Source organism: Macrobrachium nipponense, chromosome 40, assembly GCF_015104395.2.
Source record: "Macrobrachium nipponense isolate FS-2020 chromosome 40, ASM1510439v2, whole genome shotgun sequence".
Taxonomy (NCBI): Eukaryota; Metazoa; Arthropoda; class Malacostraca; order Decapoda; family Palaemonidae; genus Macrobrachium; species Macrobrachium nipponense.
The window spans coordinates 23819976-23839399 of NC_061101.1; the positions used below are offsets into that span (position 1 = coordinate 23819976).

At 33.2% G+C, this 19424-nt stretch overlaps 1 protein-coding gene across 5 annotated transcripts in view; it reads left to right on the plus strand.

The window, feature by feature from the left end:
• LOC135211999 (uncharacterized) overlaps nt 1-13477 on the plus strand; it is a 39889-nt gene extending 26412 nt beyond the window's left edge. For 4 of the 5 annotated variants that reach the window (XM_064245272.1, XM_064245274.1, XM_064245275.1 and 1 more), the window contains 6 exons: nt 6-705; nt 1208-1429; nt 3952-4065; nt 4599-4616; nt 5273-5418; nt 5898-13477. In XM_064245272.1, coding sequence (XP_064101342.1) covers nt 6-705; nt 1208-1429; nt 3952-4065; nt 4599-4616; nt 5273-5418; nt 5898-5951 — 1254 coding nt within the window. In that variant the 3' untranslated portion in view covers nt 5952-13477. The remainder of the gene's footprint in view (nt 1-5; nt 706-1207; nt 1430-3951; nt 4066-4598; nt 4617-5272; nt 5419-5897) is intronic. The other variant, XM_064245273.1, reaches the window with a different exon arrangement.
• Nucleotides 13478-19424: the final 5947 nt, after the last annotated feature.

The following is a 19424-nucleotide window of genomic DNA, read 5'->3' on the forward strand; positions in this document are numbered from 1 at the left end:
ATGAGGTAGGTAACTCTCTTACAAGTGTCAGTAGTGTTGAATCAAAAACTAATAATCCATTTTTAAATGCTGATTTATCTGTGTCTGCAGCTGCTGATGGCAATTCTGTTTTTGATAATGTGCCCCTTTTCAATAAGAGAAGGTTAGATTCTTCCAAACCCGTATCTGTCGTCGGCAGAATGAAGGAGAGCAGTATTTATAGTAGCAGTTGTCCCTCTAGCACGTTTCCTGTCCATGCATCACCGTACACTAACCCATTTGTACCTGTTTCTCAGCCTGGCACTAATACTTTTCCAGGGACACCCGAAGCAAGAGGCAGTGGCACTTGGAGCAGGGCCAGTGGAGATTGCCACAGGTTTAATAGTTTTGATGACAACAATAGTAGTGCTGCTGATGTGTTTGCGCATGATTTTGAACAGAATTTGCCACTTGACCCATTTCATGACACTGACAATAGCATGACAGCTGCTAATTACATTATTGCAGGCTCCACCTCCAGCAACAAATCAACCCCCTCGGGCCCCCCTCCAACCTTTTCCAATAGTCCTTTGACTCCTATGGCTCCAGGCTCATCCTCCCATCCCACTTCCTCTGCCAACCACACCAATCAAGCCTCCAACCAGCCTTTGCAAGATCGGTACGCAGCGCTCAAGGACCTTGACGAAGAATTTAAAACCCAGAAGGAAACAGAAACTGTGACCTCAAGTGAGTCTTAGAGATTGTCTTTATCTCTTGATGTGAAGAGGTTATGCCAGGGTCATTCCCTTTTAGATAACAGCTGTATATCAGTCATTCTCTATTCAGATAGTTATGCTCAAATGTTTCTAAAGCAAGCTCAAAGTGGATCAATGTAGTGATGAAGTTGGTAGTAAAGGTAATTTCAACAACCACTTGAATTGTGTGAAAGCAAGGAATCTTTTTTTATACTAGACCCTGATAAAATCTTTACAAAAGATTATTTTACTTGTGTTCAGATTTTATTTCTGAGATATATACAAGGAAGTCTCTTGTCAATTCAGTTCTCAATTTGTCTTTTTATTAATTCTTTATATTGAAGGTTATGTAGCGTAAGTGTTTCGAGAAAAGCTTTTCACATTGTCAGCACGTTGTGTTTTATTGAAAATTTAGTAGCATGCTTTTATCAAGTTTTTGAATATGCAATAAACTCAGTGTACAGCAGTGGAAGATTCTCTTGACTTCTTTGCAGATGGTGGTGGTAGCTGGACGATACCAAATGGAAGTCATCACGGTTCAACCGGCGTTTTCAATGGAAGTGTATTTGGTTCTCCTGGTGCTTCCAGTAATGTTTACTCTTCAGGACTAGTCAACGGTGGTAGTTCTGGCAATGTTGGTGGTGGTGTGTTTGGTACTCCTCCAACTAATGGTAGCAGTACGTGGGCTAATTTCTCTGGTGCTAATCCTTTCTCAGGTAAATGACTAGTACATATTACATAATTTACTTCAGGTCTGCTTTTAGGCAAGGAGGCTGTTTCAGTTAGTTTGGACATTGAAATACTGTATAAAATGCACCTTTGAAGGTATGCACCCAGTTTTCCAATGAATATTTCATATCCCAGACGTTACTAAAAATTTCGATTGATTATTTTTCCAAGGTCTAGTTTTCAAATACATAAGTTAAAGGACTTAATCCATTCCAGAAGGCTATCTTTTAACTGAGGGAATTTTCCCATAAGAAATAATAGGAGTTGGATTAACCTTTTCACTGAAAGCATGTTATTGCCACTTGTGATGAGATCAGTGTGCTGTTAATCATATGACCAATTTTCTCCCTTTTATGTTAGTACTTCAATATTTTGTTATTTTCATTACTTAATAGTATTTTACTGTTATGTTTTATTATATATTATAATAGTTATAGTGTGAAGTATGCAGATGATATGTAGATAATTATTTAAATATTGAATTTTATTGCTTATTAGTAGTTCATTTCAGTGTGATATCTCTCAAAGCATGGAATAAAGTAAAGCTATTTCCATTATTCAGTTTTGAAATCTTTAGTACAAACCTTGAACATTTGCTCTTGACCAAGAATTTCATCTGAGATAACCTCACATAAAAAGTCAAACATTGACTTGGCATTTTGTAGAAAATGTAAATTTATTATATCCAGTATAGGTTTTGAAGCACCAGTTTTTACCAACTGAAAATGTAAATTTATTACATCCAATATAGGTGTTGAAGCACCAGTTTTTACCAACTGAATCATCAGTGGTCTTCCATTCAAATTTTATCACATTTTATTTGTTTACTCACCTCCTCTGGTACATGACAAATCTGCTTCTTCCTCTTATCAAAAATTATCTAAGGTAGGTTTGTCTATTACTACAAAATAGTAAATATCATCATATTCACTACTGTCAGTTTCAGAACTATCTGATAGTTCAGGTCCACTACTATCATTGTCGTTTCCAAATAAAAGCCTCTGCACTACTTCATCATCAAGTGAAACATCCTCCCCTTATGGCATTTTGATGGTTACTGAAGGTCTAACCCTCATCCTGAAATTATCCTATAAGTGTGAACTCAAATGTTTCTATTTGTCACTAGAATATAGACAAAAGCTCCAGATAGTTACAAGAGAAATATTATCTATTACGAGCAGCCTAGTTACGAGAGTTTTTACTGAGGAGGCAGGTCCTGCATCGTGGAAGAGACCTGTTAATGACTGAAGACATCAGTCTTGTGCATTGAAAGGGGTATTCTGTTCGAGACCTTAAAATATACAACAAATAAAAGCTTTTTAACTCAAATATAACAAGTCTAGGATGCTGAAATCATAAAAAAATAATGAACAAACACGATAGATTAAATAATGCAACTTTCATCTCACTATAGGTAGGTTGGATAGTTGAAGTGCATGTGGTAGGTGACGAGATGAATGAAGAAGAGGAGAGATGCTATTTTGGAAAGGGAGGGTGCTTTCTTCTTAAGAGATATGTTTCTATCTTACTAAAAATCTGCCCAATGATGTTTCTTTTTATCTGGATTTTAAAATGTCCCTAAAATGAAAGATAGCATGGTTATTTGGCTGGCCACTTGGTACACATTCATTTATTAATAAACTAGGGACACACTTCCTTTCGTCCTCATCATCTTAAGACAGTTCCTTAGCTGTTGCCTGTTGTTGTCCTCTCTGAAGGTTCTGCAGTTCTTCTGTGTTGAGCTCCTGCTTTGTGCTCCACTAAACCCACATCGTCATCACTGACCCCCAAGCCCATGGACTTGTCCTTTAACAGTACGTATTCTTCACAACAGGCTTGGCCTTGCTGGCATCTCCAATTATCTTAGGGGGATGATGACTTACATACAGTACTTTTTTTTTCTTTTTTTTTCCCCCACTTTGAGTTATGAAAAAAAACACATTAAACATAGATTGAGCCCTTTCCTTTGTTTCAGCTGAGAACTGCACAAGTGATGCACTTAATCCCATACATGTTCTAGTAGGTTGTCTTTGGCCTTCCGTAAGCCAAGCAAGCAACCGTTAACAAAGCAGATTTTTCTCAGACAAAGCATTCTTTAACCAAATTGTCCATTAATCAATACGTACTTCAATAAACCATATGGCGCACACTACGAGTTCTGCTTCCTTGAGGGCTGCTCAACTCGTTCTGCATCATCCTTCACCAGGGACATTTTCATCATCACTACTAGAGTTTTTTGTCGTCAGATACGACGCAGTGTATGAACTAGATTGACTGTGGGAACTAATGGATTTGCTCATGCTTGCATAATTTGTGCGCATGTTGGTTATTCTTCTCTCAGAGAATTTTGTCTTGGACATTTCATTAGAAGCAAATAGGGATGTAAAAGTAAAGGGTTTGTATGAAAAAATTGACTACTGTAGTACTGTGAAAATTAGTTATATTTTTATTTCAGCATGTAAAGAGTCTGTAGATCTGTAGATCTGAATTTTTGCTATTAATTTGACAGGTTCCAGTAATGGAACAGGCAGTCCTTGGGCTAATGGTAGTAACGCATTTGGAAGTACAAACCATACCCAACAGGGATTTGGATCTGTTGTCCAGCCTAATCCCTTTGGAACAAGTAAGTTGTGTGTTTGTTCTGTTTTACGTACATTTTTACATATGACTTGAACGTTTGATTGAAAATTAGATTTTAAAATTTAAAGGGGAACCCACAGAAAAATGTTTAGGGTCAAAAATTAAACTATGGTAATATTGTAAAATGTATTTTATTATAATCTGAGAAGTCATACATTAAGTTTGATAGTAAATATTCTTTACTCTGGGTTTCTTAAAAGTAACCATTCTATTTTTTGTAGCAGGGTTTTCCGTAGAAGTGTGTTTGAGGTTAGATGTTGGGGGCCCCAGGGTTTGAGTATATTTACTCTGGCTCTCTGAAACATAAGATTAAAACGCAGTATTTCACCTTTCTGATTTTACAAGAAAGTTAATTGTCTCTGCATGTATTTATTTCATACTACGGAATGATTAAGAATGATTATATTGCCTATCCAGTGCCGCTGTGTATTATAAATTTTGAGTATATAATACATCATAGTTTTGTTACTAAGCTCAAGTCTTGATTTGAATATATTTCTTTTTATTTGCAAGCAGCTTTATATAGGATGTGGGGTAAGTGTGACACGAATCACATATTAGCATCCTTGTTTTGTACGATAATGGAAAGGGTATCTATATATATACATATATATAGATATACATATAATATATACATTTACCTCTATATATATATAATATATATATATATATATATATATATTATATATAATATTATATTATAATATATATAGTCATATATATATACATATTAATATATATATATATATATATATATATATATATATAGGTATATAGATATATATATATATATAGATATATATGTATATACATATATATACATATATATACATATATATATATATATATATATATATATATATATATATATATATATATCTATATATATATATATACATATTGTATTTTGTTTGCTAAATTATCATCACTGTCCACTGGTTTTATGTAAATGTTATCCCATGCAATTTTATTTTATTTTGTCAATTAAATGTTTATTCATAATCTAGATTACATATACATAATTGAATTTTGTGCTTGAGTCCCTAGATTATAACTAAATTTTATGCTGGAGTCCCTAAGAGAGAGTACCTCCAACAGTTTTCCTTATGTGGTAGTACACTGTAGACTTTACTGAGGTTTCTTCGCAGTATCTGTTGTTGGTCAGCAAATTAATTTTCTCTCTTCGGCAGCACCTGATCCAAACTTCAATCAGTTTGGCAGTAACGCCCCCATTAATGGAACTTCTCCAAACAATGGTGCTTGGGCCAACTTCAATCAACAACCACAAACGAAGATTCAGTGGATGACAAGCAATGGGTCTGCAAATCCTTTTATGGTGAGTTATTTTTTATCATGTAAGATATTATTTCAAAAATCTTTTTGCTATACTATTTGAACTTAATGGAAGAGTCAGAGTCAAGACTCACTCAGCATTAAAAACTCCTCCATTTTCATCTACTACTGAAATTGACAAATATAACTACAAAAATCTTGTAATACAATAAAGAGGTTGGTGCATTCACTATGTGCAACTTCCTGACCAGCCTTTAATTCTGGTAATGAAACCATCACATACTACCAGGTTTCATTCCCAGAATCAAGTTAATGTGTTGTTTTTGTAACAAGAAATATTGACGCTTGCAATTATTTCTCTGCATCCGTTAAATTAGGAAGAATCCACCTCAATAGTGTTTCAAGAAGCGGCTTATTGAATCAAACCCATTGAATTGAGCAAAATGGAAAAAGTACATCTGGTTTGAGATTCACTGTATATTTTAAATACTACATTGCCATTTTTATTGTATTTCTTTCCAGGCTGCTACTCCACAGATGCCTTCCAGTGGGTCATCATACAATCCCTTCCTGTGAGAGGAATTGAAATATTATTAGAAAGGTAAATAAGATAAGCTTCCTAAACCAACACAGGGATGCCATCAGTGACAAGTGACCAAGTGCTAATATATAAAGTTAAAGCGTTTTATTTAGAATATTTTTTTTCACGTCATCTACTTAAGATAGTTGTTATTGTGTTTATGCAAGGAGTAATGGGGTTGTTTGCTCTTGAATTTCAGTTGAAATGAAATTAATGTTTTTGTAGATTATATATAGATAGTCAGGTATACTGTGTGGGTTTATATTTGAAAAGGGAAGTAAAGTTCTTGCTTTCTTTTTTAATATTGTAGTCTTTTGTGATAGGGAATGCTAATCATTGTCATGATTGACTGTGTATATGATTAATCTGGCATCATAATGAATTTATCAAAAAAGGCAATGTGAAAATTTTTAGTAATAATGAAGGATGGTAGAGTACATGAAGCCACTTGAACAAATGATTTTTACACTGAAAGACTTGAGAGAATTCACGAAACAAATGAGAAATCACAGGCCGTTTCAGATTGCCAAACTTGCAGCAGAGCAAAGAAACCTCAGTACTTTCAGCTGTCGACATGTAATGCATCTACAGCTGAAAAAGTGAACAATGTTGAAGTCTGGTATCCATGATAGCTGAATATCAAACTGATTCAGTCAGTCATTGTGGTAGTTTGTATTATAATCTAGAACCTGATTAATATTTATGTTAAATACAGCCCCAGATTTCCAATAAAACATAGAACGTATATGCACTTGCTAGACCTCAATTCAGCTTGAATTATAAGACTGTTGAGCATTATACTTTTGATACAATAGCTGCCTGTATACTTGGATTTTGTCCTTTTTCTCCCCCACCCCTACGAGAGTATAATTTAGTGGCTCAAAAAATGTATAGATGAACTGGAGTATATATAAGGGCCAGTGACAGATGTAAAACTTTTCAGTGGATAAATAGAATCCGCTTGGGTGAAAAAATGTTCAAGGACAAGTTTTTTTCTTGAGAATTTCATACGGTCCTGTGGAGTAGTAGTTGTGTAAAGTTCCTGTAATATTTTAAAAGCATTTGGTACTGAGTAATAATTTTTTTTTAATATATACTGCCTCCATTGAATCAGATAAATTAAAAAAGTCTAGTGTTCGCATGGAATATTTTGTTAGAAATTTTACACTGAAATTTGCCTTTCCTGATACTTTGCCTCAAGAGGATGTTAATCATCCACTGATTTGCTCATCTCCATGGCTTTTTGTCTTGATTTGAGTGACATGTATGCTTTTTGAGTCAAAGAGCACAAAATTACCCATTCACTAAGCGCTCTGAATATTTTGTATGAAAATTTGAATGCATTTAGCTAACTTAAATGCATTCTTGATTATAAAGCTTCAGTTGCAGAATGGAGTATAGAACATGATAAAAGTTCAGCTGTATAGCATTTCTGATTAAATAATACGTATAGTCATATGTTTTGCCTTCACTTCAGCATTCAGACCATCTTTCATTGTGAATAATATCATGTGTCTTCATACATATTATGCTTAGAATTGATTTTGAAAATTAAGTACTGAGTAAAAGTTCATTGCCATTTCAATAGAGGTTTTATTTTTTTAAATTTTGAGCTCATTTTTGTGTTTATGAATAGAGAATGTTGGCATTTCTACAGCTGTATAGTACTTTTTGTTTTAAATAGTTGAACTGCAGATTGATTAACTTCATATATACCATAGTATTTATTTAATGGGGAGGAATTCTGCATTGGTATACAGTATATTATAATTATAAGTTGGGCACATAGAAACAAACGAAGAGATGTGCTTAGTATGAATCGGAGTACGATTTGAACAATTTTCAGGAGTACTGTATGTACTGTAGAATTAAATAGTGGGGCCTTTTTTTAAATAGGTAGTAGAAAGCTAAAGCTATTTCAAGAACATTAGAAATATTTTTGGGTTATTAAGAGGATGTATATGTTATTGCTAATCATAATCAGCTTCTGCCTGAGTGTATATATTGGCAGTCCCAGTACAAGTTGATAGGTACATGCACTTCAGTAGGACTGTAGCCTCATTAGTTTGGTTCATCATGTCATATTTATTTTCATTCAGTGGTACTCTTTCTGCGGAAATCAAACTTTCTACATAGAGATTTGCGCTGTATTTTAGTTGTACGTATGTTTTTCGCCTTTTACATTTTGCTTGCAGTCACAGATTACATGCTAAGTTGTTTGGAATTGGGATTCTTCCTCCTCAGAGTATTGTGTGTTCATTCAAGTCAGTCTGATGGAGTTCCCACTCTCCAGTTCTGTGTCTGTGGGATACACAGGTCACCCATGCCAGACGATTCTCAGATTTTCCTAGAGTCACGGGTAAAGGTGAGGGTGGCCAGATTGTATTGTCAGAGTTCCCTTTGGGCCTGAGGATCTTATGGTTAAATCTTGTTCAAAAGTTTTATATAGTGATGCTCACTGAAATGTCATTGAAATTTACTTTTTTCTTTATTAATTCAGTAGCCATTTTATATTTGTCAGTGGAACATTTATTCTTTTCAAAAACAACCTATCACAACTTTAGATTCATATAAAAGATTTAGATTCAGCATTGGCACAGTACGGGTCCTGAATGTTGAGGCAAGTGTTGTGTACAGTACTTTTCCACTGTATTTTATTCTTCATTTTTAAACTCAGGCCTTTACCATATTCATTTGGAAAAATGATGGAGACTCCGCAGGATCTAGAAACACTAACGTGGATTTCAGACCGAGAGTTTTTATCATTTGCTTGGTTTTGGCTGCAATCTTGTTGAGATATCCAATAATTGTAACTGGCTTTAGGAAGGCTCATGGCAAGTGTGATCATAGATATGAAGCATAAAAAATCAGTACAGTAGTTTGCGTGCCCTTATAATGTTTGATAACTGAATTTTAACTTTAATGTCACTCATATTGGAAATTATGGAACTTAAGCTGGGAATGAGTTGTCTTGCAAGTATCTGATATCTTTACTAGTGATGAATGAACTCAAGAAACATCATAGATTTATTTTATTCAAAATTGGCTGTGTTCTCTCTTTAGATGAACTCAGTGCCATGTGATATTTATGCTAGCCAGGAGAGCCCTTTTAATGTATAACAAACATATTTCTACTTCAAAATCATCGGAAATTGTCCTTCACTAGAATGTGTATAAGAGTGAAATGTATGGAAATCCCGTATAATATTCAAGATAATGGGCCAGATGTTGAATCAGCGTGTGCTGTGCTGTGATTGATTTAGAACCAGTGCTTGTATGCTCATTCAAAACCTTGGCACATATGATGCAATAGTAAATATGTCATAGTAGAAATAAACATTCATTCATAAGGGTGTTTTTCTTTTTGTTGTTTGGGGAATTATTCCAAGTCATCAAATTTTGGCTTATAACTAATAGGAAGGTGTGATAATTTTATTATAGTTTTGTTTCTATTGCATCCCATTTGCCAAAGTTTTTGTAAACAAATTATCTTTTATATCAAGATAGTACTATACTCCACAAGACTTCCCTTATACAGTGTAACATTTAGCAGTGCGTAGCAAAGCAGTTCCAGTGAATATTTTACTTAGCTTTGAAATATTTCTTCAGAATAACTTACAACAGTATTTTTTTATATTGCCATACTTGTAAGTACATTGGGAAAGATATTTAGCTCTTATGTGAACACGTCATACATCCGTAGTGCACGATCTTTCTCATACTATAATGGAAAAGGCCTGGGTAAAGTAAACGGTTGTGGTCTGAAGAGTGTTTGGAGTTGGTGTAGTTTATTCTTCTTAACAGTTTTTTTTTCTTTGGCTTTCAATTTTGCATTTGCAGGAAACCTTTTAGGTGATCATAGTGTCCTTTCCTTATAAGGGTATTACAGAAAACTTCATGCTATTTTATGTCTTGCCTTTTTACTCTCCTTGTGATATCATCTTTGTTCTAAGGTTTGGAACAAGACTACTCTTTTTATGTGACTAATTTTACGCTTGAATAGAGTTGCTGCTGTGTTTGTTGGAGCTCTTGAGTTTTTGAGATCAAATTTTATATGCATATTGTGTTCATAACTCAGTAGGTTCAAGTGGCAGTCATTACAGAAATTATGTACTGTTTCTGTTGCTATATCTTCTTGTTGGTTTTCATAATTTCAGGTGTTGTTGCCTATAGCTTTTGTAAACTGGACTTGACCTGACTTAATGTGTATTGGAGTACACTGGAGTTCAGTTTTTCAACTGAGAGTGCAGCAGTTTTGCCTAATGATCGTTATTTCTGGAAATTGTATTTCTGCTTTATTTTCATACGGTCTTCATTAACTCTGAATTTTAGTGAATTTTTAAGATCTGTTGGGTTTGTCTATTTTATATTTATGAAAAAATGGTATTAGCTTTAAAGTCCAAACTTCTTGCTAGTTGTGTTTTTGAGTTGCCTTTTAAGTCAAATCATTGTACCTATGATAGTGAAAATGGACGAGACTAATCGTTTTGTAGATTGGAAATGTTTTGCCAAGTGTTTAGTTTTTTTAGCTGGATTCTTGATGTTTGTTATTGCTGTCTTCTATAGATTTATCTTGAAGCAGAACCAGTCTTCTGTTTTATTTTTCCGTCCCTGGTGAAATAAGAGCAACAAGTGTAGAGAAGTTTTGGATTAGATTTCTTAGATATCAAAGAAGGAAGGTCATACAAAAGAGAGAAACTCCAAAACTTTTTACACTTCTTTCTTGTACAATGTCTTCACTGTGTCTACTTTATAATACTGATATTTTGAATAGAGGAGAACTGTGTAAGGATGTTCGTTAACTTCTTGTACTATTGATCTCCTATCATATATATTTTTATTTATGAATAGATTTAGGAGCTGGACAGTTAAAAAGACTTCTACTATAGTTACTAGATCTGCTGTAGGAACGATATTAAGGATCGTCAGAGGGTCATGTGATTTTCTTCTGGGATTTGCCAGAGTTATTTTTAAAAAGATTGCTTATTTTGATCACTATTTAAAACACAAGCCATATTGTAGTTTTTCCTTAGGGTGAAACCAGTTTGTAGTTTGAATTCGCTTAGCTCGTGCACCCTGCCTACTCTCTTACGCTCAAATACTCCCAGCTAATAAGAAATGTTGAGAAACCTTGACTTGTAGATGTTATAGTATACAACTATGCTCGGATCATTTTCTTTATTGAGATTACAGATTATTTGCCCAATTTGAGTGATCCAAAGCTCATAGACAATAGTTTCATTTTACATAGACCTACTTTATCATTAATGAGCTCATTCATAGAGGAATTCGTGGCCATCAACATGAAATTTATTATGTACAGAATTCATTTGAGAGTTAAAATATTATTGCTGTTACCTGATGTTTAGTATAGTTGAAGAATTTATTGATAAACATGTTACTTGTGAAATTATTGCATACTGAATTCAAGTAACCAGGTAATACTGTATGTGTATGAGTCCCAACTTTGGTGTTGGTAACATATTTTGCTGAAGAAATGTAAAATGAAATTCCGGTGAGGAATACCATCATTTTTGGGGTGCTAAAAAACATTCATCCACATAAGAGTGATTTACTGTTTGAAAGAGTTATTATTTTGTGAAGAAGCAAATGTTGAATTGCACTTAAGCTTAGCACGGTATATAAGTAACCTAATCAGTTCTTTGAAACGGTAGTAAATAGTAGTGATTGAAACCATTTCATTGAAAATGAAAAGTGTAAAAAGTTGCCAAAAAATGCGTTAGGAAAAGTACTAGTTATTGTTTTCCATTTTATTCAGCACTTCTGTAATATTAGCATGGTAAATAAACTTTATAGACCTTTGATTCTGTATTTCCCTGTTCCAGTTATGCGGGAAGGATTGAGTGAGTTACAACTTTCTTTGGTGGAAAGAGAATGTGGTTTTTGTATTTCTGCAATAGCGGTCAGTTTGTTCAATAAATGTGTAACAGATGAGAAGACAAGAGAAAAAAGAATTTTCAGATTAACATCATGACAGGAATGTCAGTGAGAGGGTTCTTTTTTTACAGTATTTCTGTGAACACTCCCTCTGTCTTCTTTTCAGTTCTTATGTTTTTTTATCTATTATATTGTTTGTATTTTGTTTTTATTATTTTTCTTGAGGGAAGGTAGTCGGCTCCACAAAGGGTGCAGTGACCTTAATCTTTGAAGACTTAATAAGCACAAGTTTTGTCCATAACCACAGAGTGCTTATTTTCCCTGTTTCAGTTAAACATCATGTTACACACTTTGGGAGGGTAATGCTCATGTCAGTTAGTGTTTGTGGATATGTAAGTAATGAAAGTTACTTGAATGAATGTTCTGTTCCTATCATTATTGAATTTATGCAAACCGAATCTGAAGCAAAGTCAGGAGACATTTTTTGTAGAGTATAAATCAGTTAATATCATAGGTACTATATTCTCTTCTGTGGAAGAAATACTAATAGTAGCTTTTAGGTATACTTCCATTTGTAGGAAATTCTAATAATTTTTTTAAACTACTATATTCAGTATATGGAAGGTAAATTTTCAATACATTTCCTTTAAATTCAAGAAGTTCTTAAGATTTTTGAGTGAATGAATTTCAACAACTTTAGTGGTACCTTTATATGAAGTACACGTAAAAAAGTGTAATATCTTATTTGTAATTTTTGTTCTTACCATAGATTTTGCATTGTACCTTATTGTACACTAACTTGACTATGTTGTATAATTCCAGTGCCCATTTTCAAGACCATTATGAAGTGTTTTAATACTTTTATACAACAATTAAGGAAAATGATTGCCCGGCAAATCACATTAACTGCAGTTGTTCATAGCGGCAGTGTGTGTGAGTAGTGCTTCCAGGTAATCTTTTTGTTTTGAAAGGAAAATGTGTATGTGTATTGTATTCTTTCTATTTCATCAGAGTGAAATATTTAATACTTTTGTACTTTGATATTTAAAAAGTGAGATGATAATACCTGATGTGTGGTATTTCGAATGAATCAATAACACAGGTGAAAATTTTAAAAAAACTGGTATTTACAAATGCCAATGTTTGTGGTATCTTTCAGCAGATGTAATATATTGGTTTTATGAACTTCTCAGTCTCACTAAGATGTACCGTACACCATTTTGAGAAAGAGAATTGATTCACATTCATGCATTTGAAAAGTCACTCGTTCATATTCATTTTTACTTTCAAAGGAAGTGCCGTTGATTCTTGTGAAAACATTATGAAGTAAAAGATTGAAATGGCAACATAAGAATTATCGAAGCCTTTTTCATTTTTATCTCCCTTGATTCGGAACGAACGTTGAGGCTCTCTTTCCCTCTGTTATCTACTGTTAATATTTTACTTTTAGAAGGTACATAACATAAGATATATTCGTACGCAGTTAATTTAAAGGCATTATTATTATTCATTCATTTAATTTCACCTCATAAAATCATCATTTGAGTACAGTATATTGTATTGTATTTTGCTTTCTATATTGTGGTGAAGAAGCCATTGATAATATACGTCCTCTAGATAAAAACTGGTCTTTTATTGTTTAACCTCCTGAGTCAACTTTTGTTCAGTGTCTTATCAGCGTCATTTTAGCTTGCCTTATAGGCTTATGCACTCACATTGGTCCCAAGCCCAGCTAAATATAGGATAGTTAACCATGTTAAGACTACATGTATCAGTAGGTGAAAATTAGGTCCAAAAATTAAAAAGAGTGCTGTATTAATGTCAGTCATTAACATTTTTTAAATCTGTAATGAAGCATATTTCATTTTCATGTTTTATTAGCTGTTGTTTGTTGTTAACCGTCCACCATCAAATGCCTTACAATTTGCTGGTGGTGTGAATTGGGAGAAGGAGAGAGGTCATTAAGGGGCCTTAGAAAGTAACTACTTAGAACCAGCTCACTACTTGAGCTTAAGTAGTTACTCTGAAGCAAAGTGGCTAGAGTTTTTTTCCCCTCACTCCTGTTTTGCTCTTCATCTATCAGGACTGATCTTTAAAGGGTGACCCTGTATGACCTTGAATGTAATTTGATAACTTTAAATGAGAAGGACAATGTGTGACAGCATGCATCCTCACCTGTAAAATTTGTGATTCACAAATTCCAAATATAAGCCAAAATATACATCTTAAGGGTTTACAGGTGGAAAAAAGTAAGCTAGTTTTATCATAGGAATTATGAATTTATAGAAGAGTGATTCCCAGGTCTGCTACACTAATTTTGAATATGTCATTCCCAAATCAAAAGCAGGTAATTAAACATATGCACAAAATGTATTAAGAATTGCCGTTCTCTTTTTCAAAGTAGTGACATTCACTGAAAAGCGGTATTTTTAGAAACAAATTTGGTAAAGGATATTACGTGGTTGAGAAATTGATGCATTTACCAGCAAATGCAATTAGCTGATCATTGAGAGCCAGATTAACCATTAGGCCAACTGGACCAAAGCCTTAGGACCTCGACTCCCTATGGATGTGTTGCTATTATATTTTTTTAGGTTGGCCATGAATCTAGATACCATACACTTTATCCCTTCTGGATTAAAAAAGTGAGGGTATGAAATAATTGGAATGGCATCGTTCATAAGTTTGTTGCAGTCAGCAAGGTGTTCCTTGATTTCTGAAAACTGAAACCAGGTAGTAATTAATCTCATACTTGTTTGATCATAAATTATATATATATATATATATATATATATATATATATATATATATATATATATATAATATATATATATATATATTTATATATATATATATATATATATATATATATATATATATATATATATATATATATATATATATATATATATATATATATATATATATATATATATATATATATATATATATATATATATATATATATATATATATATATATACTATATATTAATAACTTGATCACAAAATATGTAAGATGTGTGCTATGTATAAAAAGATAATGCCACAGAGGAAAATGGAAAACGAGAAGTGCCTGAGATCTTTCGCTTTTAACAACCATTTACTAAATGCAAGACTTTGGTAAATGGTCGTTAAGACCGAAAGATCTCTGATACTTCTCATTTGTCATTTTCCTCTGTGGCATTAGCTATAGTATATATATATATATATATATATATAAGCAAATACCACAGGAAAATGGCCAAGGCATTTGGGTAGATAAAGCCAAATCCTTGATTAACATCCAACAAAAGACTATAATCATTCACACAGGAGTATATGAAACCCCATGCCTGGACTGTGACCAGTCTTACATCGGTTTTACAGGAATATCACTTCCCCAGAGATCAATACAACATAAACGGTCAGTTAGGTATGGACAACAGAACTCGGCTGTTTTCAACCATATAAATAACCATAACCACAGAATGAACTGGGATTTGTCACATATAATTTGTAGCAGCAACTGTCGATACAAAAGTCAGATGATAGATATAGCCTTGATTGAACAAAGACAGGTACGTAATGAACATCTCAAAGGGTGGCTGGGACTCAGATAACATAGCTACATAGGTAAAATCTTCCTTCAACCAACGCTTAAGAGGATTAAAGAGGAATTATCAGTGGGAGTGACCTAAAATGGCTCAACTGTGGATGGACCTCTTGGTATAAATACCGCCTTTTATGGAACTTTTCTCCTTCTTTACCTACCTGAAGAGAGAGAGCAGTCTCTGAAATATAGTACTTTCTATGTTTTGGTGTTTTATGGGCTTCTTTTATTAGATGGAATTCTGTTGTAACAGAACATTTTTACTAGTCATATAATATAATATATATATATATATATATATATATATATATATATATATATATATATATATATATATATATATATATATATATATATATATATAAAACCTCCAGGGGATGTCCATGATACAATGATTAAAACATAGATTTATTCTGAGAAACGTTTCGCACATGAAAATCTCTGTGCATCAGCCAGTCTGTGAAAGATAAAGGACATTTATAAATAACAGACAATAAAAGTGTAAAAAAACAGGAATTCACATAAATTAAAAAGTCTTAAAATTACATAAAAGTAAAAGTAAAATGATAAAACAGGTTAAAAGAGACTGCTTAAACACCAACCGTTCATTGTGAGGAGAGAAATTGAATGAAACTAAGGTAAGTTAAAGAAACGACTTCAACTATGCCAGGTACAGAGTTGCTGAGACGTGTTAACTGTTAAGCGAGGGAACAAGCCTCTTGATATATATAGACTCAAGGGTGGTTAAATGGTCAGGATTTTTGACATGGTCTATTATGGAAAACTGTTCTTTTTGTACTTCAATTTTGCAATTAAAAGAATGATTTCTGATGTTGGAAAATTCGGGTTGTTTTATTCTTTGGCCAGTGCGAAAGCTGAAGCCCAAGTGAGAGCAATATCTGACCCTTAACAGCCTTCGAGTTGATCCGACGTAAGAGCCCGGACATCCAGGGCATGTAAATTTATATATAACGTTGGATCGCATAAAAGGCTGAAGGCGATCTTTATAGTTAAAAAAGGAACCAATTGTGCATGGATTGCTGGATATGAGTTTGACTTTAAGGCATGGTATCTCATGTTCAATGATTCGTTTCAGGGTGGATGTAAATTTCAAGTCAGATATATAGGGGATTGTGACATAAAATAGTCTTTTAGGGACATTAAAATTAGTTATTGGTGGCTGCAAGAATTTCGTAAGAATTTTGTTGGTGGTTTTTTGAACAATGTCGAGTGGAAACGAATTAGACTTGAAGAAACCTAACAAAAAAGTCATTTCCACGTGGAATAGTTGCCAAGACGAAGAGTATTTCAGTGCTCTATTAACCAAAGAGTGAATAGTATTAATTTTAAAAGATTGTTGACACGAACTATAATAATTGTTAGTCAGTCCAGTAAAAGTACGTTTTCTATAGACCGATGTGGAGAACTCAGAGTTAGTTCTGGTAATTTTCAAATCTAAAAAAGGTAAAGAATCATCGTTCTCTACTTCCATTGTAAAATTGATATTGGGATGAAAGTTGTTAATATACTCTAAAAAAGAAGAACATTGCCATGGGTGTTGAAACAAAGCAAAGGTATCATCAACATATCTACGATATAATGAGGGCTTAAAGTTAGAATCACATCGGTTTAAAAAATTAGACTCCAAATGAGACATAAAAAATTTTTGCAAAAATGGGGCCTAAAGGGGAACCCATTGCAACTCCATCGACCTGCGAGTAGAGTCGCTGATTAAATACAAACATCGAATCTTGCACTGCAAGATCGAGTAATTGTTTAAAAATAGCCCGATTAAAACCATGGAAATTTGTATCATCATTAATAAATATTTTGTTAAGTATAATATTGATGGTTTCATTAAGAGGTACGTTGGTAAATAGAGACTCAACGTCAAAACTAACCATATAGTAATCTCCATCTTGTCTGGTAATCAGTTGTTGAAAGTCATATCCATTTTTCAAAGAGTATTCATTATTACTATATTCAGATAAAAGTCCAGCATATATATATATATCTGTGTGTGTGTGTTTTAAATGCTTTCACTTTGCTTCGTTGTGATTTTGACGATGAAAATTTTCTGTAATGTTTGGTGAATCAGCCTTGTTCACTATATATTAAGGTTGCATGTCTTTAGGACCTTCCTTCTCATTAACTTAAGGCCATTTATACCCTCACAATTTTAAAAGTAAAAATACCTTACTCTAAGATCAACAAAATCTTTGAATTTGCTTCATTCCTACGATTCGTTGTGAAGATCTGAGTGTCATGAGGTCTAACGTTAATAGAAATTTTACCACTTGTCCTTGGTTACCTAATTATTTTGCAAGGTCGCTCACAGAATATAAATTCAACTTGGGTAACTGTAATTATAGATAACATTCTATTAAAAGCAAGAAGAAGCATAATCAAAAATGAATCTAAGGCTAAATCAAATACAAAAAGTGAATCTTGCGTCTGCTGCAGTTCTTAATTAAATTTATCAGGAGAATGTTTTGAAAATAATAATAAAGAATATACATATAATGTTGTATTTTTCCTCCTCTTTCTATTTCATAATCTTTGTTGCAGAAAATATTTGTACCATACCAGCCATCTGAATTTTCCCAGCACAGTTTATGCTTGTATTTTTATATTTTAGTCTACCATAAAATAAGATGTGGTTTTCTGTATCAACAGATTGTTAAAGAAAATGAAGTGGGTTGGGTTGTAGTGTTGAGGCTTTGCCCGTACAACGGCGCTTCCGTGTCTCAGAAGTGTGTGTGTGTGTGTGTTTTAGTTTTGAGTGTTAGGTTTTTCTTATACGTGTAGTGTAGCATTTCGTTTGTATCCTCAGTATTTTTTGTCAATACATGAAAGTTTCCTAACTTCTTCACTCTTGTCCGTATCGCATGCTTGATGTAATTTCCTCCTTAAATTCATTTCTCTGTTTCCTGTGCTCTGGATAAAATAACAGGACATGAAATAATTTTTATCGTATAAATTTTTATGAAAATTACAATTCACGTTTCTTCATATATGCCAGTCTGGGATATTATTGACATGTGTTAGTTTTACTTTTACTAATATCATTGACATATCTTGGCTCATTTTAGTATTTTCCTTCGTCCTTTATCAGTTTCTCAATTTTTCTCATTTTTAAGTCCTCCATAGGCCTATACTTCTGTTTAACCTCCTGCAGTTTCAGGGTAATCTTCATTACCCTTTTTCAACTTGAAATATACTGTTAATATACTTTATTATCAACCCTGTTTCCATAAAAGCTGCTTATATCACTACCCTGATCCTGCAAGATTTTTATGCTAGACCCTTCAAGGATTAACGGAAAGCAATTAGCAATTATATTTTTAAATGCTTTTGACATTAGTATATTGTTACATTTTCCTCAATTTCTGTATATACTTGATTTATTATTGATTCATTTATTTTTACATTCTAGCTATATTCCGCAATAGTAAATTTAGCTAACTGACGATGACTCCGCTACTAAGTGCTATTCATGTTGTAAAATCTGTTATTTTTTGTCTATTCTGTCTATCTATGCGTTTCATTTGTTTTCTTGCTCTCTTTTGTTCAAATTTGCACCTTTTATATCCAAATGAAATGTAATTAAGTTGTTATTTGATTAACCAGCTGTCATGATTTCTTTGAAAATTTTATAATATTCCACGTTGTCAAGTACGTATATGAATAGTTGCCAGATACTCTCAGGGCACCATTACTGCTTCTTGTGAAACAAAATTCACTGAATATGTCAGACTCGTGTACGAAACTTTGCAGTACATCTTTTATCTGAAAAGTCTTCCTCGATTGATTTGTTTATAAGTGATTAGGCATTTCTGGCTGCCTGCTGGTTTCCCAATTACTCTAACGTCAACTGAGAATGTTAATTTTCCACATAATGGGCTATAGACTTAATTTTTTTTTTTTTTATGATTATTTACATCACACCAAGCACAAGAACGCTTTACTGCAACTGGTAA